Source organism: Atheta coriaria, unplaced genomic scaffold (genome assembly GCF_025399875.1).
Source record: "Atheta coriaria isolate IRGN ID8LTWV9N9 unplaced genomic scaffold, Caltech_Dcor_3.1 hic_scaffold_4_pilon, whole genome shotgun sequence".
NCBI classification, from domain to species: domain Eukaryota; kingdom Metazoa; phylum Arthropoda; class Insecta; order Coleoptera; family Staphylinidae; genus Dalotia; species Dalotia coriaria.
The window spans coordinates 5,910,172-5,936,623 of NW_027045446.1; the positions used below are offsets into that span (position 1 = coordinate 5,910,172).

The following is a 26,452-nucleotide window of genomic DNA, read 5'->3' on the forward strand; positions in this document are numbered from 1 at the left end:
TCGTAAATCATAACATCACGCCGTTGTTGCGTTTGTGACGGTGTGCAATTTATCTCTAAGTTTAATGGTTTATTTATTAATGACAAACATAAATATTGTACAAAAATCAAGTTATGGTCATGAAAAAAAAATTATCGGAAAATAAATTATTTAAAAAAATATTTTTTAGATAAAAATTTCTTGGAGCATAAATAAAACAATTTTAATATGTGGTTTCCTGGATTAATAATATTATGCTTGAATTTTTTAAAACTAATAAAACCTTGTAAACAAACGCTTTCATTTTACCTACAAGCTAGCGGAAATGTGAAGTTTAATTAAAAGTCCGAGCAAAGTTTTGTTCCAAAAACGTTCAAAAGCATGTTCAAACGTTACACATTTTTATTGTTTAATAAATTAATTAAATATCCAACACAGGTACCATCAGAAAATCAATAATTACTAGAAAATATACTTTATACAAATGCTAAACTTTATTATTTATTTATTTAACTAACATGTAAATAATTTCAACTATGTGATACGTGACATTTTTACAGTTGCAGTTTGTACTTGAATAGCAAAACGTCTTATCAAAGTGTGGAAAAATTTTGCACGTCAGCACGTTAACGAGCACGGAATGTAAGACGAAAGACGGAATAAACTCGCACTCTTCTTGCAAACCTAAAAATAGCTGCAGGATGTGCGATGAAACGATTTAGGGTTGTTGAGGAGTTGCAACGCATTGTAATGCATCGCAAGCATTACCCTCAACGTGGAAAGATTTAAAGTGCATCGACTTAAACTAACTGCAAGAAAATTGAAATGGAGGAAGCTCATAAACGTCAGAACGTTTTAGAACCCTAATGCGTTTCTTAACGATTTTCCTGTTATAAAAACACTTTTCTTGCTATCATAAAATGTAGTAAACCTTAGGTAAGAGTTAGGCAAGAGAATCAGCGTAGTTTTATTCAATGCATTTTTCCAGAGAAAGTAAAGGTGAATTTTTTGTGCGGTATTATTATTTTCCTCACGCATTTTGCCACTTACTTTAAATCAGCATTGGCGTACCGCACACATTTATCGTTTGTGCTTCAATTCACAGTAATTCACTTCAATCATATACGATCAATAATTCAATAAAAAAAGGTTAGAAAATTTAGTAAATGTATTACGGACTTCAAAGAATGCTACGAATTTGCGTTAATTAATTATTTATGTAATTTACTCGTATTTACCTTTCAGGAAATGTTTTTTTCACTTCTAAGACATCACTTTGGTAATTGAAAATCGTAGAATTTGTATCGCTCTACATATTTAATTATTTCAAAGCAACATTTTCATTTTCCATAATAAAAGTGTAATTTTATATTATTCAAACAAAATTTCAAAATATTTCTTTCCTGGTTACTAATTTGTCATTTTGTAACAATAATTTTTAATTAAACTGTCTTATAAATACAGGTCGGCTATGAATCCCTTTGATATGTCTCCTTCTACTCCGTCTGACTGATTACCTCGTTCTAATTCTTCTACCCCTTTGCTCGTCGAAGTATAGTTCAGCATCCTGCGCGTTCTTTTGCGTCGCGTCTACTTAATGTGCACTTTCTCTTTCTCCGCTTCCTTTTATTCACTCCTTTTAGCCCCAAAGTGTATATCTGCTGTCGTTTACATCGCGCCCTCTATCTCATTTTCGAACGACTTCCTTTTAATTACCTCGCCCACGCTGCTGCTGCTCCGACATCCAAGAGATCCAGAAGATTCAGGATATCCAGGACATTCGATCTCACGCCGTTCGCTGCCTTATTCATCAGTGTAACGGTTTGCGCAAAAGTATAAAAGACAGCATTACCTACATTATCTTGGGAAGTCATCCATGAGTCGATTCAAAAGGATGAGCGTCGGGCTTTTTTTATAAAAACAGTTAAAAAAATAGCAAAGAGCCAACATTTTATTTATTTAAACATTAACATCCCAAAAGCTACATCGTAATAAGTATTATAATTAGGTGGAACCACATTAATGCAACTTTATTATTATTCATTTTATTGGGTAATAATTCTACTGTATTAATAGGATATTAAATATTCATTGCATATAAAACGTGCTAATATCTATTCTGTTCTCATATTCTGATTGTGCTAAAATCGATTTTATATGTTCTGACAAAATCCAACTTAAATAATTTAACATTTTGCAGAATAATTTGTATTGCTACTTGAATAAAATTGAGTATATTAAATTGAAATTTTAAAAGCAATACTTCCGTATGTTTAGTTAAATGTTTAAACTGTTTTCAAGATCTGACTAAAACCAACTTCTGCGCGCTTTTTGAGGTCTCTGAAAACTTTGTTCAAGTTTGCAATAAAATCACGTTTTAAGTAATTAAAACTTGAACAGCAATTTCCGCAATATTTTCTCATTTACTTCTCATTACCGAGCAATTAAATAAAAGTTCGCCATTCCATAATTAAATACTTCAATATTATTTCCTTCGCATTTCCACTCAATGAAATTGAGTAAACAATTATCATTATTAATATGTATTGGAAACTTGAAATATCTCCATTTATATTTGCAGCCGACCCTTCTTTCCATATATTAATCATGCATTCTTGAATTCAAATTTCACACTGTTGGGGTAACTGACCGGGAGAGAAACCGGAAAACCGGGTGGTGATAAATATTCCACATGTGCTGACCGACCAACCGGATGGTTCGCAATGGGCACATATGGCAATCTGGACGTAAAATTAGTTCAGCTTGTTGGAATATGTTTGCATAGAAAATTGCAAAAATATGAAAACCTAAAATAAATGTCCTGCTTGTATTAATATTTTATCACGTAAAATTTATCATGAAACATAATTTTTTTGGCATTTTCTTTCTTTCACCTAGGTTGTATTAGTTTTGCGTGACTTATTATCACCTCCAGAATCCCTCAATCTATTTATTTAGTGTGTGCAAATTTAACCCACTGTGGTTTAACAAACGTGTTGATTTAGCCTTGCCACCGTCTCCACCAACGCAAACAATACAATGTGCGCGCTGCGTGCGTCTTCTCACCGCGCCAAGTTCTCCTACTTCCGGCTTCCTCAGCTTTAAATTAGCAAATTCGCTGGCGCGTAGTAGTCCTAATATACGAGCACAGTGCATGGTGTGATTGCTCTCTACTCAACTTTACAGCACGCAGTCAGAAATCGTGAAAATAACGAGCTAATTATGTCAAAAGTTTGTGATGAAGACGAAATCTTTCGACTCTGATCCGGCTGCTTGTGCTTACAGAAACGGGAAGTTGAATGCACGAAGCCGAATCAAATCGTGCTCTACAAGGCGAGCAGCTCGACTCGAGCCGAATTCAAATCGAGCTAAAGCGAATTAATGTCAGAGTCGTAAATAACGCCTTTGTAAGTTTTCACCCGTTTGCGAAACATCAGACACTCGACACATAAATTTGAGAAAGTTGTAGAATTCAAGAACGTTAATTTGCAAGCAATGACATGCACAATTACAAATTGTCCATAATTTTTTTTTACAATTTTCGAAATTTATGTATTTCAAAATGGTCGTTTAATTATATACTCAAAGATGACAACACACTTAATATGTATGTCTCTGACTGATTCCATCCACATACAAATGCAGACGCTAGGTCCTCCACTTCCCAATTCACTTCCTATGCTTTATATTCAATTGAATTTCGGTAGGTCTGTCTGGCAGGCTCGTAGGTCATGCCTTGGCATAATTGGCGGTGGTTCCCGCCTCGGCGCGCAATATCAGCAGCCATCACTTCCAGAAACCTAATTAAGCTTCCGATTGTGCACCGCTCACTTTCCCTTGTTTTGAAGCGCTTTGTGAATGTCTTTCAGTTTTGCATTTTGCATCTTCCCACATTTGGTCCTTTACATTTAACACGACATCAGGTTCCCCAAAATTCTGAAGGCTTTGGGTAAACATAAACTAAAATTTACATTTGCGCTAATGTAAGACCAAACAACTACAGGGTAAGCAGTGCAGTGGAAAGTGGTCTGTTTTGAACTTGTTTGGTAAACAGTGATAAAGGTTATTCACTGTCAATGTTATTATTGTTGAAATCATTTGAATGCCTAATTGGATATCTTAACAAGTTCTCGGATGTATGTTTTACAATTAAACCGAAATTCATTGTCCTGACGGTTTGTTTAGTCGGAAACAGATTCAATTATTTTGTACAATTCAGCCAGTGCACAATTATCTCAATTTCCACAATTTTAGAATCCATAAAATTAATCTACTATCCCCAAACATTCTATTCTAATAAAAAACATACTGTGAAACATTCACAGTAATTTATTTTGTGTAGTATTGAGGAAAAGCATAACAATAGAATAAGCAAACTGGTAAACCTGAAAAATTGTCGCATACGAATAAGATGAATCTCTCAGTGAATTAGTTACATACACTAAGCACAAGCGGTAACGAATAAGATCCATAATCTCCAAGAGGAAAAACGAATCCACGATAGGAATTCATATTCATAAACATAAGCATCCGCACACTCTGAATATCACCATCCCATGGACAAGCGTAAAAAGTAGCTTCTCTGATATTTTCGCCCTAAAACTTGCATCAATCACTTTATTCATTAAATGTATTGTGCAGCTTACTAAAGTTATCACTCTTTCGCCAATATATCCTATTATGAACGTGGCCCATACATAAACCGCTAAGTGAAACACCGAAAGCATATCAAATTTCTACAAATAAATATTTTGAATACTAAGAGTAATTTACATCAGAGAAATATAGGTACAATTAATTCTGTTATTAATATTAGTGCTACGACTAATCCAGCGACCAAAAATTGAACCAAAACCGGCAATCGGCACATTAATATTGTTTTAAACCAGAATCTAAAACATTACAGCTTTAAAAAATTAAATAATAACAACATGCAATATTAGTTTCTAGCCTTCTTATCAACATATGCTGTTTGTAAGCTAATAATAAAAGATCTTGCCGACTTTCGCGATTGTTTGAATTTGTGATGTCATCTAGAGTTGCCTGAAACTGTTCGAAAAATGTTTCCAAATATATCACCATACCATACACCAAAATCATTGGTATTAGTATGCAAACAGATTGATATATGATAAAACTAATCATAGCTATATTGTATAGAGCCCGATAAGTATGATTAATCTCCAACGAAAAATACTGAAATATAAATTTAATATTTATTTAAAAAAATTAAATACTGAATTAAATATATTTACACTGGGCACTACATAGCCACATGAATACGGCTGCAATTCCATGTCGCAAGGTAGCAATTCAACAAAAAAGAACGTAAATATTGCAAATAATGTTGCAAATGGATAAACACATTTTTGAATTGCATTGTTCGTCTGATATGTTTCTTGAAGTTTTTTATTATCTAGTTTTAAGTATACATTGCTATCCATATCGTCAAACAGACTAACGGCAACATCTGCATACCATTTGATAGTATAAATTACATAAAGGCTAAATATTACAGAAATAACCATCGATAAATTGAATGAAATATCGGCAAAACTCCCACCCAGTTGGAACTGCTTGTACAGATAACCAAAATTTCCACAGAAATATACACAAATGCAAGCAATATACATCACTTCCCATAACACTGTTTTAAAACGATTTTTGCTGCGTACGTAGAAAACACAAAATGCTTGGATACTGTGCGATACGTCTCTTATGCTGCTAACATCCGTCATTTTATAAAAATTTGGTGCGCAACTACCAGGAATCATGGATAATAACAATTTGTTGTATAGCTCTTAGTTCTAGCTCTAAATATCGATCAGTGTTCAGAAATTATTGTGAATACGTTACATTTTTAATATATGAAATTGCTTTATCCACGCTTCCGTTAATGACGACAATAATTTGTATATTTTGATGTATATGGTAATAGTGGATTGCAATATAAATGTTTAAACATTACTAGATAACATAATGTGGTTCGAAACACATAATAATCGCAATGTAAAAAAAAAAATATATATATATATATATATATATATATATATGAAATATGAAATTGAAAATGTTGATATATATAGAAATAATCAACATTTTCCAAGTTGATACCTTTTGCGAACTATAAATATGTGACATGTCATGCAATCTTAATTACAGATGATCTAGGTGTTTTGGGGTTGAAGAACATGTGGCTTCTGAAAGTCTGGCGGCGTTGACGCCCCAATAAAGAACAAGCGGATTATGCACTCGCGTCTTCGGCAAATTGCATGCAAGATGCTCGACTACATTCTTGCTACATCCCGCACCAGGATAAGCAGGATGAAGGATATTGTGTTCATGTTCATCTTGATGTTCGCGCGCACGACACAAGAGCACGGTAGACAGCTTTTGCTTCGATTCACACTCCGGACGAGAATTTATGAATTTCGCTTCGCGCCAACTACACGTCACCTAAACTACAATAAAGTGAAGAGCAGTAGAGACTGCATTATACACAGTGTTCCAAATTGTATATAATGCAACTGCAAAAATAAACAAAAAATTGAATTGAAAGAAACTTGCGTGATTTAATAATAATCACATGTAGATCATAGTTAATAATCTGAGAAATAATATGTGTTTAAATATATGTTGAGTTTTGTTTTGTTTCAGCTGATATGCCGTGATACACATATGGTAATGATAGTTGATGAAGATGGATATGAGGAGTAAATCACTGACATTCTGCGAGCAAGCGACGTCTGCCGAGATTTGCGAAACGCTTCCTCCTTTCGGGAGACGCAAATGCTTCGCGAGTGAATGCCCTGCCGCACAGGATGTGTAAACGCGTGTAGGTTATTATGAGCCCTCAGTCTGGAACAAGGCGTTGGGCACAATCCAGGATACAGAATGATGAATTCACAGCCATGGAATGACATCGGAGACAAAGAAAGATTGGAAAATGTGAGCAAACTTTCGTGTAATGAGGAAATTACATTAAACGTGCGAAAACGCCTTATACTGCTTCACAATGTCATGAAATTAAAAGTAAATTGCTTCCTAAGTTTACGTTTCCGCTATTATTGATTTTATACTATAAGATTCTAAATAAATTTGTTAACTTACCAGAAAGAAAAAGATCCTGCAGTGCTTGCACAGCTTGACACAACACTGCCCAGCATTCGGGTTCGTTGAGACCTGCGGGGCGCGCCGTCAGCAGATTGCCGAGCGACGGCAATTCCGGCAACCCCTGCCGCCCCGGCGGCTCGACCTGCTGCTGTCCTACTGCTGCATTACGCGGACGCGGCATTCTGCAAATTAAAACACGGCCCACATTTTAACATGCCATTGCAAAAGCACATACAACATAATTTACAACATGTTCAACACTTAACTCATCACCACTTTAAAATTAAAACATTAAGCATACTACTCGTGTGCATGGCGGCACAATTTATTAATGTATTCCCTTGCTGCAATTCGGCGTTGAAAAGTTAAAAACGCAAAACACATGCACGCGATAAATTAAAACGTCGCGCATTAAACCCGTTCGCTTGTGGGGTTGCGTGGACGCATTAAACCTAAAAACAAATCACCAAAAAGCATTTAAATGCCTTTGCTGCTAGTAATTGTAAAGTCGGGCACGTTCATGGCAAAGCAATAAAACTTTTCAGGACGAATTCAGCACCAAATTTACCGGTGGTCCCACTGGGTACGTGAAAACATGTGAAAAAAACTTAGATTAATGCTACGCACGAAAACGCACCGAAAATACTGAAATTAAAATCAGAAACTGTTTTCAAACACATGAATGAAACGTTTCATTTCCCACTATGCAACAGATATTTTTTGATCTTCCGTAATGATCAATGGAAGCACAGACAGTTTGTAAAAATAGTTGGCATTCTATTGTGAATAAAAGCTCAGACACATTGCTAACTTATGGATAATAAACGGATGCAAGTGGAGGCGCCGGGCAACGACGCCACCAATGGGGTAAAATTGTTTGCGCGTTTTGTGGACGTGCAATTATCCTTAATTACATTTCGCCAACGTTGCACTGGTTACACTTACACCAACACATGCTGATATAATGGCGAAAAACAGCTTGTGAGTGCGCACTGTGAACAAACTTTCAAAATTCCAAAAACAAACTTCAAACACCAAACGCTCAATCATAATGCGCATTAACTAATTAACTAAACTTATTATATTATGCATAAAATTCCAGTCCATTTAAAATAATTTAATTTTTGTGGGTTTATGATGTACAATGAAATTCTTTCTTCTTTAACGGAGATTTTCGGCTTTACAGACAGTTTTCGCGTTTTGTGGAAAATTCCCTTAAACAGCATAACTATTATACATTTCGGGTCGGTAGTTAGTTTGCATTGTGTCGACCGCTGGCGTTGTTTCCTGCCTCCCTCTTCATCTCTCATTGTGGCTCGCTCTCTTGGATGCAAAATTGCAGGGTACTTCAACTCCCGGTTTAACTTCGGGTCTAAAGTGTGTAGGTGAACATTTTCATATGGGAAGCCAAAAACAAAGCGCAAGAACTTTCAATGTGTTGCATATTATGACTTTGCAACAGTCGAGGAAATTTACATAGAAAAAGCAACAAAGAAAAACGTTACATGGAACAAATATCATCAAAGTAATATATTGTTTGTTAAATTTAAAAAATTGTAACTTAAAATGCTATAATTAACATGGTTTCATATTAACATAACCCAATTAAAACGTCGGAATATTTTATTCAGCTTATTAGTCTGAATCGAAACAGAAAATGTTGCCATTTTCTCTCATGTCATGTCAAATCATATCAATTAATTGATTTTCCATCAATCCAACCATGCAAAAGTAATGCTACCACCAAACGCAAAGTTTTTATCAGATATATGCTCTCCGCCCGCGCGCATCAGCTGAATCGTAAAACATTTAGCGTCAATCAATACGCAATCAATCGAAGTTGAGTTTTGGCCAAAACAATTGATTCGATTTATCGGAACTGCTGCGCCTGCAAACTGCACAAAGTTTGTTGATTGGCTCTAACTATATCTATAATACAAGTTGTAAAAAACAAATATTTAAAACTATTTTATTAGCACAAAAAATTAGCAATATTATTTGTCGAATTTTATTTGGAAATACTAACATTACTGTTTAATATAAAAAAGCGTTATATATGTGAAGAATGTTTTTACGTTTCGTTTTGTAGTGGGCAATGAGTGCATTAGTTACGGTAGTTTATTACAGGTTTATTTAGTTTTATTCCGGTATCGAATCGAGCCGAGACCGCGTTTCTCCCTCGACAGGCGCAGGCGGCAACTCGAAGTACATTTGTTTCGATATTAACTGCGACTTCGCCTGCACACCCACGCCGAATCCCCCTTTCCTCTCCATAATACCGGTTTGCACAGGCTGCGGTAGTCTCAAACGCCAAATTGCTTTTTGTGCGAAAAGCGAATGATTACACGATTGCAGCCACAATAGTGTTCTTTTTCTTTCTTATAGTATTACACATTCTCATTCTCTTTCTCTTAAATGTGACTAGTTTTCTCTAGCTCTGCTTTTGGTGGAAACTGGGCTCACTGAATGGTTGATGCTGCAGCGTGCAGCATGCAGTTTATCTTCTCGCTTCGGTTGGTTCGTCGTTTTTGCCGAGATAAGTGCTTTTCATGCTCGGGACAAATTGAAAAATGTTGCGCTGCTGTTGCGTAAATTTACAGTTTTGCACTTTTACAGGTTTACTAATTGTGTAATGTTGGTCATTCTCATGGGAAAACTATACCATAAATCTTGAATGGGAAGCGATTTGGAATTACATTTTACGTTCGGGGTTTATCTTTATTAGCGAGAATAACGTTTACAGCAATTCTAAAGCACATTAAAAGTACATTCAATTTATAAACTGTACTATTGTATCATTTCTCCACAGTTTTTCTAAAAATAATGTTCTTTTTAAAGAGGTACTTGTCTCGCTATAATTTAATCTGTCTAATATATCAATAGCTCAGCTTTCTAAACTACTGTACGCATCAAGACATTTGATTTCAAAATATATATCAATACAGGTATTGAGTATCATTCAGTCAAATGATTTCGATATTGAGTACTTCAGTAAATGCTTGCTCGACGAAGCTGGAATCGTGCTAAGCTTTCAGTCGCCAATTGCAGACGGCAAATCTAATCCACTCTTTGTTTTGCATCGGGTCTGGATATGACATACTCGTAAAATTGAATCACAACACAATCCCATTCCCAACGAGTACACAAAAAATTCCCATAATAAACTAAACCTATAAAATATCTCTATATAAAATTTATCGTATGTATTTCGATCAGTTTCAAATTAGGAACTCTAAATTTATTGATAAAATTTGTACATTTTATTGCAGGTCCAAAATAAAATAAAGCAGCGATAAAATATTTGTATTATGCTATTAATTAATATAAAAAGGAAATTCTTGTTTCAAACCATATTTTGTTGTCGGATTCAAAATATGTTTGCACACTTACAGGAAAAATTACTCAGTGAAAAATAATTCAAAGTTGGTGGTGCGAAAAATCCACGGCAAACATTCGACGAGCGCGTGCAAAGGCAATTACGCTTGTTTTCGAAAGAAACGAATTGTTTGCATACTTTAGTTCGAGAGCGGGTACACGCTCGGCGTAAAATTTGATTTATATTTTTCAAACTTATTCCCCATCTAGTGAGCTAGCGAATCGTGTTTGCTCACGCTTCTCGTGCTTATCATGCTTATACCCTTATTTTGCAATATCTCATTGCTTCTCGTTTCCCTAGACAGAAAATTATAAATTTACAAAGTGAAAATTTTATTAAATAAATTATTACAACCACTAAATATTGAAACGCATTCAATACGTTTGCATTTTTCAATGCATTCCAATTCGATTACAATTCCGAACGTGATTGCAAATGTTAGAATTTTCCAAGAATTCACTTGTGCAATACAAGTGCACAATACGAAAGTTTTCCATTGACGATCCACTCATTTCACAATTTTTCCCGAGTATTGGATAGTCCGGTCGATGCAAATCTGATTCAGTTCTGAATAATTCACGTGAAAGCTAATATTTACACCGTTCAACGCAACGACGCAAACGTGTGGAAAACGCGAATGTAACTGAAAACTCCTATCAGTAGTTGCACACGCGATGCAAAATAAAACATTCCAGTTTGTTCGAAATTTTTATTACTTTTTTATAAAAAATCAATCGGTGAAACGCACTTAAATCTAACATGTCGTTATTGTGATGAAAGATTTAAGGTTGAAAGGTTATCAAAGCCACAGGTTTGTTCAAATTCTCATCAATCAAATATAAGAGGATTTTTTGTTCCTTGTCCAATCCGGACCGAGAATAGAAAGCAAAACCAAGATGACTTAGAGAATATCAGTGAATGGGTGGACTCAGAGCAAATCCCAGCGGGAAGTAAATCTTATCGATATCAATAATTGATATTCCTTTTCATTATTTCAGACTGTGGTGCGAGCGAGAAGCAAACCAGAGAATGAATCAAGAGTTGTTGACCGGAAATCTCTCTTTTTATACTTTTCGTTTTTTTTTTTATTTAAGGAAAGAGTCGTATACTGTGGAGTATAGTGAAGTACGGTACAAAAACACAGACAAAAAGGAAGGAGAAGAATAATAGGCGAGCTTTTTGGCATCATGAGACTTTTAGAGGTTGAGTTTTTTTTTCGATTTGTGGGAGTATACAAACAGGTTGTGAGCAAAAATTAAACTTGACTGAAGAATAGAATATATTTCTATATTCTGTTTCCTAAAACTTACGAATAGAACAAAATAGAAACTTTACACTTTACTGCTTACTCGGCGGATGCATACAGTTTGTTTTTTATGGTTTTGTGAAGGGTTTTACTCAAGCTAAAACTAATCCGACAAAGTGCGAACATTGTTTAAGCGTCCTTCACGTATACTTAAACTTACTTATCGCACAAACTCACAAACTTCACTCTCTAGGCCTCGCTTTAAAGCTGTTCGCACCCCTTCGGTTGAGTCACATAGTTCCGTTCTTCGTCCGTTCACTTTGTTTCACATTGTGTCGGTGTGAGTAGTCACCAAACCTAACCTATTTAGTCAACTTGCATTCGTGGACAAGCCGCGTCGGTCTCGAATCGGGTCCATAATTTATGGCTTTTATTACGGAGGGCGTAATTGCCCAAGTTACAGACCGGCACGGGGCAAACAAGTTGAACGGGAAAGTTTATGTCGTTCCCGGACGTCACAACGTTGCTCAACAACATATTCTTACTTAGTTTTCTTTTAAGTTACAAGAATAAATCAACTTTACTTCAATTTTTCAAGTTTATATTTCAACTCAATAAAAAAACACAGAAATGCAAATATAATGCAACTTTTATTCCAAGTTTTGGACAAAGAAATGCTTTACTGTAACTTCCAACAATTGTGAAATTATCTCGCAATTCTGGTGGCATTTTGTCGCAAATTTTCAGACGAAAATAATGCAATCAATCACGCACGTGTCAACACTTTTTGCGCACGATGGTGAGCGTTTGAGCGCTCGATATAGCCGGGCTTTTCTCTCCACCATCGACAGCGTTTCAGGCGTTCAGCTGTATTTTCAGTGTTTTCAGCAATTTTCGTTCAAAGCCACGTGAGCTTTTTTTTCACACCGACATCACTCCCCACACACAGTTCTTCCAAATCCTTATATCATTTTTGACATCGCATCGACAATACGTCCTGCCATTCATACTCTATTTTCATTGTGTACCTGCCGAGGGATAATAATCGCTCGCATACCAGGTAAAAAATCAACACAATGACATGTCAACATTTTGCAAGCAGTACAACAAATCGCCAATCTAATACCTCTATATTTTGATTTTGCAATAAACCCACAACCCCTGTATATTAATTCCTTGATATAATAGTTTGCAAAACTTTGTTTCCAATCCGCTTGCTGATATTAACTCGCCGCCATTATGTGCGCAGCATCGCACGATTTATGACATTACAGGTGAAATATGCATTTTGACGCTGATGACGCCCTCGAGCTGCAGCGAGCGTAATGTGGCAATATCCGTTCATCAATATTATTTCCACCTGATGTGACTGCTCATCCTCGTGCGCCCATTCACTCTCATCAAGTCTGACATACTTACACGAATGAAAACATCACAAACGTATCGAAAAGTAACCAAAACCAAAAATTATTAAACACTGATTTGTATTATCTCATAAAATAATAATTTTTTCTCGTAGCTGGTAAATTTCACGTTTTTAATATTTCTAAAGTTTTAGCTGGTTTGTAGCAGAAATCTGTAATAATATCATCGTTCGGTCGATTATGAAACCACTTAAACGCAATCTATGCGGTCTGCTCATCATTCTTGCCGGTTTTCCAAAGCACAATTTTCATATTTTCGCTCATCGTATCTCGTTTCTTCTCATACAGCCTCGTTTGTTTCGTTATATTTCATCTTATTTCTCTGCTTACAAAATTATAAACTCTGCAAAACCTCAATCTCAACCTCAAATACCAAAGAAACAAGAAATGCTTTTGGGAAATTATCCGTCCGCTTTGACAAGTAACCAAACCTGAAATTTACAGCTTAAAAAAGAATTAAAACTTTTCGAATTTATCAAACAAATGTAATAAAACTTCGAAACTAATTTGTTTAATTTCAACAGGATGTATGCCTATGGAAGTCTGAATATTTACACGCAAAGTTTGTTATAAAGTCTTCCAGGAATATGTACAACCTCATACAAATAAGACTTAATGTTGGTGAACGTATGTTACGTTTGCAATGTTACAAAATTCAAGTTGGTTAAAGTCAAGTTTATGTAAGTAGGTACGTGGAGCTTTATGAGGCATTACGATAACGAAAACTTTAAGATTGCTAAATTTTATAGAATGAGTTTTGGTTAACGATAGTTTTCAATACAACTTTGGAATTCACTCAAACTAAATTAGAATATCATGCAAGTTATATAAAGATTTATTTTGCTATTATTCTCTTACAACTTTAACGTAATGTAAATAATAAATATGAACTTTCAAAGGTGTTAAAAACACATCGTCTGTTTTTGAGACCCAAGACTTAGAAAAAGTGTTTCTTCCGCATATCGGCTTTGGTTTGGTACATTTGAGGTTGTGGAGTTCTTCGTCAGTGTCAGAACTTCTTCAAGACAGCCCTAAGCCGCAGCTTTCCGCCAAAGTAGAGCGAATAATGCGCAAAACCTCAAAAACACCAGCCAAAGAAGCATAGAAGCACAACCAAAAAGACTAGCGCACAAAGCGAAGAAAATCGAATGTTCACAGCCCCAAAACTAAGAAGGGAGACAGCATGAAAAGGTAGATGTAATATGTGAACGGGGTTGCGCTTCTCAAAGAGTTGTTTACACTTGGCGCGCGTCAAGCGAAACATCAGAGTTCTACTCGTCTTCCTCCAAAGGTCGAACCCGATAGGTTTAAGTGTAGAGAGCAAAGAAGTAAGCATCGCTCCTAGACTGCAAAAAGAAAGAAGGTGGAAAATCTAAAGCAACTGAAAGTACCGAAACAAGAAGGTAAGCCGGATACTTTATTACTTTGACGTTTTTCACTTTGACGGTTAGTAGAGTGTGTAGCAAACGCGGGGGCGCAATGTTGATTTGCTAAGAGCATATGCAATGTGGGTTTACAGAAGACGACATGCATGTGCATGCAAAAGCACACGCAATAAAAGTAGCATAATGCAAAGGTACCTTTTAAAAGGGTCATCTTTGTTTAGGAACTGCTTTGGCAGAAAGAGATCTTGGGGTATATTTATATTCCAGCAATGCTCATTTTTTAAAATAAATATTTAGAGACCTCAAAATATTAAAAAATAGCTTTTGCCCTCGAGTTCGTCTCCGTAGTTATTAATGAAAAGATAATTAAGGTTTACTTCGCCGTTTAAGACCTTATACTCGTATGTGTCGATTCCTTCCTGTTTAAAACCCTAAGATATAATTTTCTTTTTTTAATAGTTATTCTGCTATTCGTAACAGAGACAAACAACAACAACACATAAATCATCCAAATCTGTCCATCCGTTCTTGATTTATAAATGTTGTAACAATGTAACGCGACATTGTTTTATATATACGGGTATATACCCAGATTATAATTTAATCACGCATAAAAGAATATTGATTTTCAACGCCCTAGAACTTCAAAATAACAGAAAAATTAAATAACACAGTCAGAGACGGAATTCTAAAATTGATTATTTGTGCGAAAAGCAATAAAGCAATAAATTGAGTTTAGCTAGTTGGACGCTTACTGTGGTTAGACATGATCAACTGGTGATGCCTGCATACCGCCGGCGGCCGCCACCGTCACGTAGCATTGGAGCGGACGCTCGTCGTCGACGTCGGCGTGTCGCCTGCCGGGCAGGTAATACACGAGGCACGTGACGCCGATCAAGAAGAGGAAGAAGACGAAGACGATGTCGAACATGATGAGCGAGTTCCACGTCAGCAGGCGCATTACAGCGTCGTCGGTGGGCGCCCGTCATTCGCGCGCACCATCACAACACACACACACCCAAACACACTCGAACAAATTATTGAATAACAATTTGTTAAGTGCATTCACATTTGATAGAATTCTCAAGGACACATTGCATTTAACATTTTTAAATATTTTTGTGGTTTTTATTGTTGTAAATGATTTAATTAGTCTTCGTAATTTATTGCAGGCTTTATTTTAATTTCTCGTTGTGTCTTCTGTGTCCTTTATGTCTTTCATTAAGAGGCCCGCTGAAAAATTAACATTAATATCGTTTAAACGCGTTTTTCAACCGCAGCGTTTTCTTCGCTTTTTGTTTGCCCCTTGCAGCCGCAATTCAATTTCATAAATGAATAGAGGAAAACCCGGGCGCACCCCTAGTCCCGGAGGCGTTCAAAACATTATCGAAAGCGATTCGCGTCGAGCGGCGCGCAAACACCTGAGGCTCGGCGCCTCCACCAGCCAGCGTCTCCACTCAGAAGTCGGTCGTTTTCCTGCACATTTCATTATTTTCGCTTCCTTCCAAACCTCCGACCATGGCTCATTCAACGCCTCTGTGCTTTTATTCTGGTATTCCTGAGGCTTCCTTCATCTTGCGTAAATTTTGTTAGGCTCAACTTAAATGCCAAAGCATTAATATCCCATTAAACCAATTCCTTATGTTTTTTTTGCTGTGTTTAGGACGAAAAACACGAGCGATATAACCAAGCAAAATACAAAAAAATACAAAAGAAATAATCGTTTAATACTCTTCTCGGGTATTTTCAGATTTTTTTCCTGCCAAGATAGAGATATATTGATGGTATTATAAGAGGCAACATTTTTTTACTGCGAGACATTCTTAAGTACGATTTGGGTTCCACTTCAAGCCTAAAGCTCAACATTTTTTTTCATATTCTAAGTTAACTTATACAAGATAATAAAATATTGAAATAACTAAATTATTTTTCTCATTTTTAATGGCGTCGCAATAGTTTTTACTGCCAAAATTAAAAATATGAGCAATTTTATTTTTTGAGAAACATTTAATTACAACTTAACAAAAATAACTCCTAGCCTGAAAACAAAAATATATTTTGTAATTTGCAAAGTAATTGTTGTACCAAAGTGTTTAATTCCGCCCACTGCACACAAACAACTATCCTCGTCGCTTAGAATGCAAATGCCATCAGCCGCAACTATTGTTCATACTGTAGCATGGAATTCGTGTTAGCATGTTTAACACGCGAGCGTGGGTTGTAACTTAATGCAACTTGACGTCACATATATATCTACTTAAAATAACACTACAATATAGACACAGTATAGTCTTACGAATATGGCTTAATTTGAGTATATATTCTAGAAGTTCAAAGCCGATATATTTTTGTTATAAAATACCTAATTAGTATAAAATTGTTGAATGAAACATAATACTTGGAAAATGATACCGCAATTGCCTATTCATTCCGCCAAAAATATTTTCCACAATATTTTATCAACTAATTGGCGCATGTTAAAAATAGCTACCATTTTTTATGTCATTGTAGACTGGTTTTATGTTTTATGCGCTTTCTTCGCCAGAAGTATGCTCTAATTCCAAAAAGAGTCGCATTTCACGCCTTCAGTGTTTTATACGTATTTTTTGCACACTACGTCTCTTTTCTTTGATTTTCTCTTCATTGGTTCTTTTTTTTTGTAGCCGGCGATAATGAACACCCGCCTTCTGCGCTTTCGGTATATCAAGCAACACATAAAAACGGCCCTGCTGGCGTGCTGCAAACACGATTGTGAAAAATGGATTTCTCGTTAAAAACTCGTAAATTCCTGGCCCGCCAAAAAGAACGCAAGCGTCGTAAACACCGCCGTAAACGGTCGTAATTGGCAATTTCAGATGAGTCGGAATAATGTCGTAATGACGAAAGGCGTTGATAAAAATAACCAGCGGGGTGGCATGTTGGCGCATAAGTGTTTTCGGCGCTCTTATCTTGTTAAAATGTAAATCGACTCCAAGACTCTAAGATGAGGTCTGAATGCAAGGTGAGCGTGAAGTTTTGAGTACATTTTTCCAACTTTTATTTTTTCGTTATTGAATGCCCTGGCCTAGGTAAGAAGACGGAAGGAAGTAGAAAAGTTGTGCGCCCTGCTATGCATACAAAACGTTATGCATTTTTCTATGCAGTTTCGCTTAAGTTCTATGATATTCATGGAAAAACTAAAATTAATTCTAAGAAAATATTGGTTTAAAGTCGATAAATTTTGCTGGTGGAAGCGCCGGAATTCATAAATAATATAAGCCTGTCACATTAAAGCAAAAGTGTGTATATTAAATTTTAATTTCATAGAAAAATAGGCAGTTTGCAAAAAGTATTTTGGAATTTGATTTCGGAATCATTTTTTTGATTAGTGAGCGAGTTTGTGGGTGTTGCTGGCAAATAAAATCGCCGCAAGCCAATTTCATTCTAGCGTTAGTCAAAGCAACAGCAGTACGATGGGCGCTGCTAAAGCAATAAATCGCATTTTTTGCCGCCGGACTTCCGAAAATAGGATAGCATGGGTGGCACACTGCTCACCAGCTCAAGAGTGATGTAAAAAATTACTCGGGGTGCGTGTATCATTCATCAAACAACAACGTCGCCGGAGAGTAAAAACCGAAACACAAAACGGAACAGCAAAAAACAAACATATGTATATGAAAACAACTACTAACGTAGAATCAACAAAACCATGCTGCGACAAGCTACGAGTAAACGCAAAAAATTGCAAATAACGAAACAGGAAAATAACTAATTCGTCAATTCCAGTTAATAAACTTGAAAGCAAATATACAAAAAAATATATTTTGTATAAAGTATTAAATCCATTTATAAAGTTACAGGAATATTTGACTTCAATCAAATAACTATAAAAATTTATGAAAAAAAATTATTTATATTTAATCAAATGAAAAATATGAATAAAAATAAATAAAGTAAATTTCATGGTCCAAAAGAACTAAATTTGGCAAATGTAAAATTTGAACAATGTATCAGTTGCAGTAAACAAAATTTAAATTAAATTAACAACAATTCACGCCAATAGATTTTCCAGATCATAGGCATAAATACGCATGCACGAAAATTGCGTAACTCGGAGTAATTAACTTTCTCGCTATACGCACAACGCTGGGAAAACTTGGCAAATTAGCAAATATCTTGCACAACACCCGCAAAATCATCATCATCGTGAATTGCAACCCGACCGAATCCGGATCAAGTTTCCACTCGCTATATAATACTGCAACATTACCCCCGCTCGGTTGAAACAGTTTAATTAATTTTAAACCAATAATGCGTCATGTGTTAATTAATTAACTTCATTCCAAATGAAATTTTGCGCATCTAAGATTAAAGATTAAAAAAATTAAAAAATATTATTTTTTTAAAATTACGTTTAAACTTGTTTGCGCATAGTTTAATTCACTAACACCACGTATTTTTAAAACTTTGCAATCGTGTTAAACTTGATAATTGTTCATTATATAGAAATAATTAATATAAATAAATTGAATTTAAATTTAATTATACTTCAGTAACACGTTCGCGTTTGTTTCACGAATGTAGCGACTGCATTCGTGAGTTTGCGCGTCGTGTGGAGGCGCCGGGCAGAGACTGAATTTGCAGCGCTCCTTCACCGAAGAACAGCACGAAATGGTTTGGTGGGAGCGGAGCATTTTGCGGGGGCGGTGAACTTGTATTCCCAGCCGCCACCAGCCGCCGTCGACAGTCGCCAACCAATGCAGTTGACAATATTATAATGCAAATTATTTTCGCATAAATTTTAAAATTATTTCAAATATTTTCCAATAAATTCCGGATTTTATATTTAAAATGATACAATTCTTCGACTACTCGACAATATTGGAACTAAACGTAGTCTACGCCTACGTAAGTTATGCCTCTTAAAATAATAATGATATCTTTCAGGTTTCCAGCCTTTTTGGCCTACTGAATCCACATCCAGCGCATATCACGTTCGCTTAAGTGTTTTCACCCTTCCATTCAATATGCACCATGCATATCAGAGCATCCAGCTTTTAAACTCTATCAACGTTCGAATTTCAAAAGGCCAAATGCAACGCCAACAAAATTTCATTATTCTTTTATCGATAGTTGCATTCAACTTTAATTTACATAAACAAACTTCGTAGAACAAAATCGTTTGTTTTAAAACTCCTTAAAATAAAATCAAATATAAAACAAGATAAAACAAAAGAGAAATAAAAGTGTTGAATGGTGAAAACTCTTCGAAATTGCTGGGCATGTTGGGCGCTTGGGAAAACAGCAGACATCGGAAACAAAAAGGAAAAGTATAAAATGGAAAATGTGATAAATCGCGAATAAATTCAGAAATTGCGCAAATCGCTAAGATTCCCGAGTCGTATCCTTGCGATGCCTGCAGTGTTTAGAGAAAAAGATAAAAAAGTTAAATTGAAAACTTACTTTTATTTGGTGCGCGATGTTGCCTTTCGCTTCGAATATTACAGCTGCTTTTTGGTATGGTTTTCAAAGTATCTGCAATAAAAATAAAACAATTACTTAGATATAATACAATATTTTATGTATTTTTAGTCATTTTCAAGTGGAAACTAAAAATAGCTACAAGAATACAAAAACTCTAAACTTTCAGTATGAAAAGCGGATTGAGAGCTGAAAGACACTTTACTCCACTTCTCCTTCACTTCAAACTGTTCAACGGGATAGTCTAAAGTTGCCTTTTTTGTGTTGCTCGTAATAACAATAGACTAGCGATAGGTGGAGTGCCTTTTTGGCACTGGATACTAACTTAGACCTTTTGTCAGGATGTCAGATAAAGACAAGTGTTTCTTCTTTTAAGTTTTATCCTGCAAGCACAGTAAAACTACGCTCTATCACAATTTTTATCAGTTTTCCTTATCATACATCCTTTGTTTCTTTTAGATACAGATCAGGCTATAACTAACGTGTGAAAATTTCTATATCAGAATGTTGCTCCTGAGATAAATTTGCCGAGTTGCCACAAAGCGTTTGATTTGACAGAGATCAAAGAAACCGGTGTCAATATGTAAAGAGATCTTGTCGTCGCCCCTCGTCAATAATGAGGTATATATACTGGAAAAGTCCTGAATGGCAAAATCGTGAATCCAAAGCAAATGTGTTTTCCCTTGTTGTTTTTTGTGTTAGTGTAAAATATATCTAAAAATAACTAAAAACAAATGTTCAATAGAATTGTAATAAATGTATCAAGATCATTTATTTATGTTAATATGCCACGTTATGAATCGTTGGAATATTACTTTGATAATTACAAGCAGTAATTAATTACATAACAAGTAATTAAGCTGAACTATAATCGCTTTACAACTAAACTTTAAAGTAGTTTCAACAAGAAACTGTATTTAGCAGTAAGTAATAGATCAATTTAACGCTAAACTAAATTTTTACATTTTACGAGAAATTTAGTATTATATTTAATCGGATTAAACTTATTTAGTCTAGACAGTAAACCGATGCATTTAAGGTGTGGACTCTCATTACCTCTTTAATTTTTATTAAATATTCACATAGGTTTTAATACTTAAAAAATGTAACTGAAATACAATCATAATGTTTCTTTACTTGTTTAGAAGTTAACTTACTAAATAATACTTGTTCTTGAAACGAGTTTGAAGTAATTATTTTCGTTTAATGACTCGTTAGATAATAAAAATTAATGTACCTATTAAACTTGAGCTGACGTTCGCCGGATGCGAATAAATTGAAAAAGAAAAAGAGAATGAACGTTTAAATGATGACAAAGGATGCAAAGTCAAAAAATTACCTGGACAAAAATCTGATAGAATATTTTAATATTTCGAATCTAAATCAAAAATGAAAATGAATAATAAAAAGGCAAAAAGGCGTTTTTCATTTAATGTGATTTACTTCATTATGAGTTTTATAATTTAATTAATTATACGACCACAAGCACGGTTAATATTTTATTTATAAAATGTAGAAGTATGATTAAGGCAAAGAAATTTTTTATCTTACTTTCACAACTTTTATAATCTACTTTTGAGTACTTAGGTAATTAATGTACACTTCACGTGTAAACTCTTAAATTGAGAGTTCATGATGAAATTACTTACGTTGCTAGAAAGATCTGAATGCAAACACAAGAATAAAAATATTGAATTGTTATGCAAAAGAAATATAAAGCAGAATAAATGAATGATATTATTCTTATATCAGCATTGATTCCTAGAATGAACGAGAATTCAATGCATAATATGAAATGTTTGTAAATCTGCTTTAGTAAGGTATTATCTTTCATGCAGGATGGACTCGCGCCCAAACTCCCTGCGGCACAACGTCGCGCGAGAAAGACAATTCCAATTGTATTAGACGCAATCATGGTGCTTCGAATACATATTAATTAGTTGGGTTATTGGATTTCTCTTGCGTCAGTGGTTTGCCGAAGGCAGGCGGTTATGCACTCGCCTAGGCGCTAATGTCACTGTGAGAATTATTCTACTTTGCTATTGTTATTACGAGACAAAAGACGATTCAAATATTCAAAACAGCAGAAAATGCAAATGCAAATTGATCAAACATGCACTTTTACATAAAGATGATTCCTCAAGTAACGCTTAGACAAGATTCACATATTTGCTTCTATTTATTCACCGCCAAGATTGTATCTCTAAAAGATGCGGATGCATCTATTGTGTTCTCATATTTATTCTAAAAGAAATGATAAAATGATTGCTGGAACAATGCGCAGCTAGGAATGGAAAACTCAAAATGCACAGAAAAATTATTTCTGTTTGTTGCCCTTTGTGTTTGAGCAGAAATAAATGGAGAAATTCAAGTATAATGCCATTTTTTGTATTCTTGATTTTAAACTTTAGAATTTTCGCCATTCAGAATTTGCATAAATTCTCATTTTATATTTCCATATAGTTTTTTTTTAAATTAATGATAATCACGATTTGATTCAATAACGCAATTACATTCTAATTGTTTTAAGAATGTTTAACATGATTAAATCGTGTAAGTCGAAAATGATTAGCAGCAAAATTCAAATTTAATTTTCACGCAGTATTCTTGCCAGAATTCAGTTGCTCAGAGGCGTTTTACTATGAGCAGGGTGAGAAAACGACCGTCGACCTTGGCATAGTTCCAGACGTTGAAAGCGTAATGAAAGTTTTTTGCCGTCGGCGGCTCCTTCATTTTTAAGACTCATTAGACATTCTTCCGGCCTATGCGCGTAAGGAACAAGCGGGAAAACTTGCCAAGTCTTAGCAAACTGTTATTCTTGGCGCGCAAGTGTGCCACATGTACCGGTACTAAATGTGCCAAGTGAAATTTCTCTCAGCAAAAGATAATAAACATTATTTATTGGATTTAATAAAAATAAAAATGGCACAAATTAATTTATAGAATTTTTTAATAATTTGTGAGCTGATTGATTTTTTTTATGGAATTTAATGAAATATTCTCAACGCGTGTTCATTAACACCATAAGGTGATAATAACCGAAACGCAGAGGATCCAGGAATAACAATAACACTCTGACATCCCGCTTAACCCTCTCCGTTGAAACAAAATCCAAACACTCGTCGCCCAAATGTTGGCGGAATTTTCTAAATGAGATTGTAACAATTCATATTCATCCTTCGGGCGCGGTGCGAAATTTTCACCCTCGCACCTCTCAACACGAGCACGGATTCATGGACTTGCGCACGAAGTGTGACTGGTGGTGTAAATGAGTTATGAGTGAACACGCAAAGAAAAACGAGGTCGTTATTAAATATTCCCACGTTACATACCGACAGCGACCTCTTTTTCGTTTACCCTTCACAGTTTGGTAGGAAGAGCACGTGCTTGAAGGAGACTAGAGTGTTAAAACGCTTTTGTTTTTATTGAAATACTCAAGTGCACAAGTTTAAGAATACAAAAGTTTGCAATCGTCATGGAGTGGAAAATATGTGACGAGTTGGAGTGAAAGTTGGGAAATCTTAAGGCGATTAACTTAGAACAACCTCATTTCCAAAAGGGAGAAAGTTATAAGAGGGATGAAAGTAAAAATTTTGGTAAACTGTGAAGTAACTTGTTGATCATAAATATTCATATTCTGAAAGTAGGCTTCTATAGTTATTTATTTTTTATAAATATTTTTTCTTTAATACAAATTTCCAGAAGAGAATTTTTCTGTAAATCTATGAATTGTAGCAATTTTCAATATATTCTTCTCTAACCATAACAAATGCTCATAAATCTTAACTTTCCTTTGAAATCACCCACACTATGTTCATTCCCGGTTGCCCTCAACACTTGTGGCACTACACCGCATTGCCAAAAGTTACCCCCGAGGGTTGGTTTACTGCCAACTGCGAGTGACAGCGCTCGAGTGCAAGCGTCGTGCGCCGGCAATCCTTATCGATATAATATACATATCTTTTCTTCTTCGGCGCTTTATGTCGCAGTTTAAGCCGAAAAAAACGGCACAAAACAAAATGTGAGGAAGAAAAACCATACAGTATTCAACATTTAAGGGGTGAAAAACCTCATATCATTCGTCATTTTATTATGTTAAATTTATATGAAAAAAAACAGTTGAGAAATAAAGAAAATAAAATAAAATAAAAATATGATGACATTGGAATGACTAGAATGGATCAGAACGTGGAAGGCGTTCGGAATGTGAAGAGTAAACTGATATGAGTCGACGCACAAGAGTGTAATGCGAAAACGCGGTAAATAAAAGCCTCCATTATTACATCAACAGCATGTGCACAGAATGCGTAGGTGGTAGGCATATTTTTGCTTTGTCTGCTTTACTCACATATTTTCCTCTGGGTACTCTATGTTCATTTTCCACGCTCTTTCTCTCTCTCCTGATAGAAAGCTTTACAATGCCCGAAACACAAAACCGTAGTTCTCATTTCTCATTTCATACTTCATATTTCCGTTTCTTTCACTTCATAAAGGTTTGTTACGTATCGTTTTCTTTTACTCATTTTGTCTTACATAGTATTCTATTTTCCGATTTTGAGTTCGTGTCGTTTTTCTATGGATCACTGAACTTTTGGGAATGACGGAAATAAGAATAAAGAATGAGAAAAACGTGCGACTTATATCAAGTTATCAAAATATTCGGTTTGGGTATATTTTTTGTATGTCTGTTCTTGAGAACGAGGCAAAATGAAATTGATGAAGAGTGTCATGAACGATAAAGTGATAATACAAAATAATGTGTAAATATGATAGAAAATCGATTTGGAAAAAATAATGTTATATTTTTGGAATACATAATAAAATAAAACAAAATTAAGCAATATAAGTGACTATGAATATTTTGAATAATTATTTCTTAAAACAAATAACTATTATTAAGCTCTAAAATGTTAAATTACAAACGCTGTTTATGTTAAATTAAGTCTAATTTCGTTTTGGTATTAAGATTAAAATCCGAATACATCTGATGTTTTTGTAAGCAACAAGTTATTCTGTAATTCATCAGGTTTCACGACTTGCCACTTCTCCCAGTTTCAGAACTTTCGGTTTTATTCAAGGATTGTTCAAAAGTAATCTACTTAAGATTTGCCAACTTTCAGCATTCCCAAATATAAACCCCAAATGAAAAAAACAACAAGGCAAAAATACGCAATTCTATTTATATTTCCGGTGTATTTTATTTGTTTGCTTCTATTTTTACCTACAATTTCATCTTCCGGCTAAATGGTGGCTTTAAAACTATTTAAAATTATTTAAATTTCTATCCTATTGAACTTAAATGTTGAATGTGGTAATTATCCGTCAACGCCATTTCGATAATCACCATTTATTATCATTACCAACGGCGGAAGGTCAACCAGAGTAGCAGTGATTTGTGTTCACAGGCAGTGCGCAACAACAAAACAGCAAAACTGCTGCATGGCCGTAATAACATGGGCCTCTGATGCAATAATGATGTACCATACGCAATGGCTATAGATTGCGCCTCGTCGTCGGCTGATAATAAATTGTCTGATTTGCAATGAGCAACTAGCAAAAGCAGCCCGGTGCATTCACCATTACATGCGGTAACTCACAGATTCCCCGCATTAAATTCATGTATACATAGAGTAAATTCACGTTGCCATTAATAAAAATAACTATTTTATTCAGGTACACGCAAATAAACATTGAAAATTATTTCCGCTAAAATATGCTTATTGTTTTAACAAATTGTGAAAATCAAACATGTTTCCTCCAATAATAATTATCATTGTATATCCATGTTATAATCAACAACAATCCATTTAATTTCGAACAAAAGCGTTGATTAATTTATGATTATAAATTTATTTCAACCAATGTCAACGCCAATTGTTACAATGTTAAATAATTAAATAACGACATCAAATTGACGAGGCAAGTTCTATTAATAAACCAAGTTAATCCACGTATAAAATTGTAAATCCCGTTTTAATTATATGGTTATTTGCTCGTTTACCGTCCCTTGAAAAGCGCTCATCGCAGCAATTTCTCATTTCGACATAACCCGAAATCTCCACTTCCGAATTCTCGGCCAGTCCAGCCTAGTAGTCATCGGCCGAGCACATACATATTAATATAATGCTAATAAAGTGTATTAGGTCGAAGATAATGTAATGATGAGGGTCGCAACCCTTATTATGCGCTTACGCGACGGTGGAAACTCTGGTTCACAATTATTATAGTTCGTAATTTGCATACTTTCGGGCAAACACAAGAATTCCAATCATTTCATCATAGTTTTCAATTTTCACAAACTAAAGGGATAATCAGGCCTAATAATTTACTGGTTACAGCTTGGCATGGATTATAAAACATTCAAACAATTTATTATTAAACTGGAATTTTATAGGTAAAATAAAAACAATCAAATAATCAAACATAATAAAGCACGCTACATTTGTGCATTTGTTGCATAAAACATTTA

At 34.9% G+C, this 26,452-nt stretch overlaps 1 protein-coding gene across 4 annotated transcripts in view; it reads right to left on the reverse strand.

Annotated features, from left to right (window-relative positions):
- Window positions 1-26,452, reverse strand: part of LOC135791014 (uncharacterized) — a 54,095-nt gene that overhangs the window by 13,172 nt on the left and 14,471 nt on the right. For 3 of the 4 annotated variants that reach the window (XR_010547898.1, XR_010547897.1, XM_065301323.1), the window contains exons 2-3: window positions 19,966-20,037; window positions 7,090-7,274 (exon numbers count right to left, since the gene is read on the reverse strand). Coding sequence is in view for 2 of the 4 variants with exons in the window: in XM_065301323.1 (XP_065157395.1) it covers window positions 7,090-7,273 (184 nt within the window). In the remaining 2 variants the exon portion in view is untranslated. Of the gene's footprint in view, window positions 1-7,089; window positions 7,275-15,278; window positions 15,757-18,914; window positions 19,116-19,965; window positions 20,038-26,452 lie in introns of those variants that run through there. The other variant, XM_065301324.1, reaches the window with a different exon arrangement.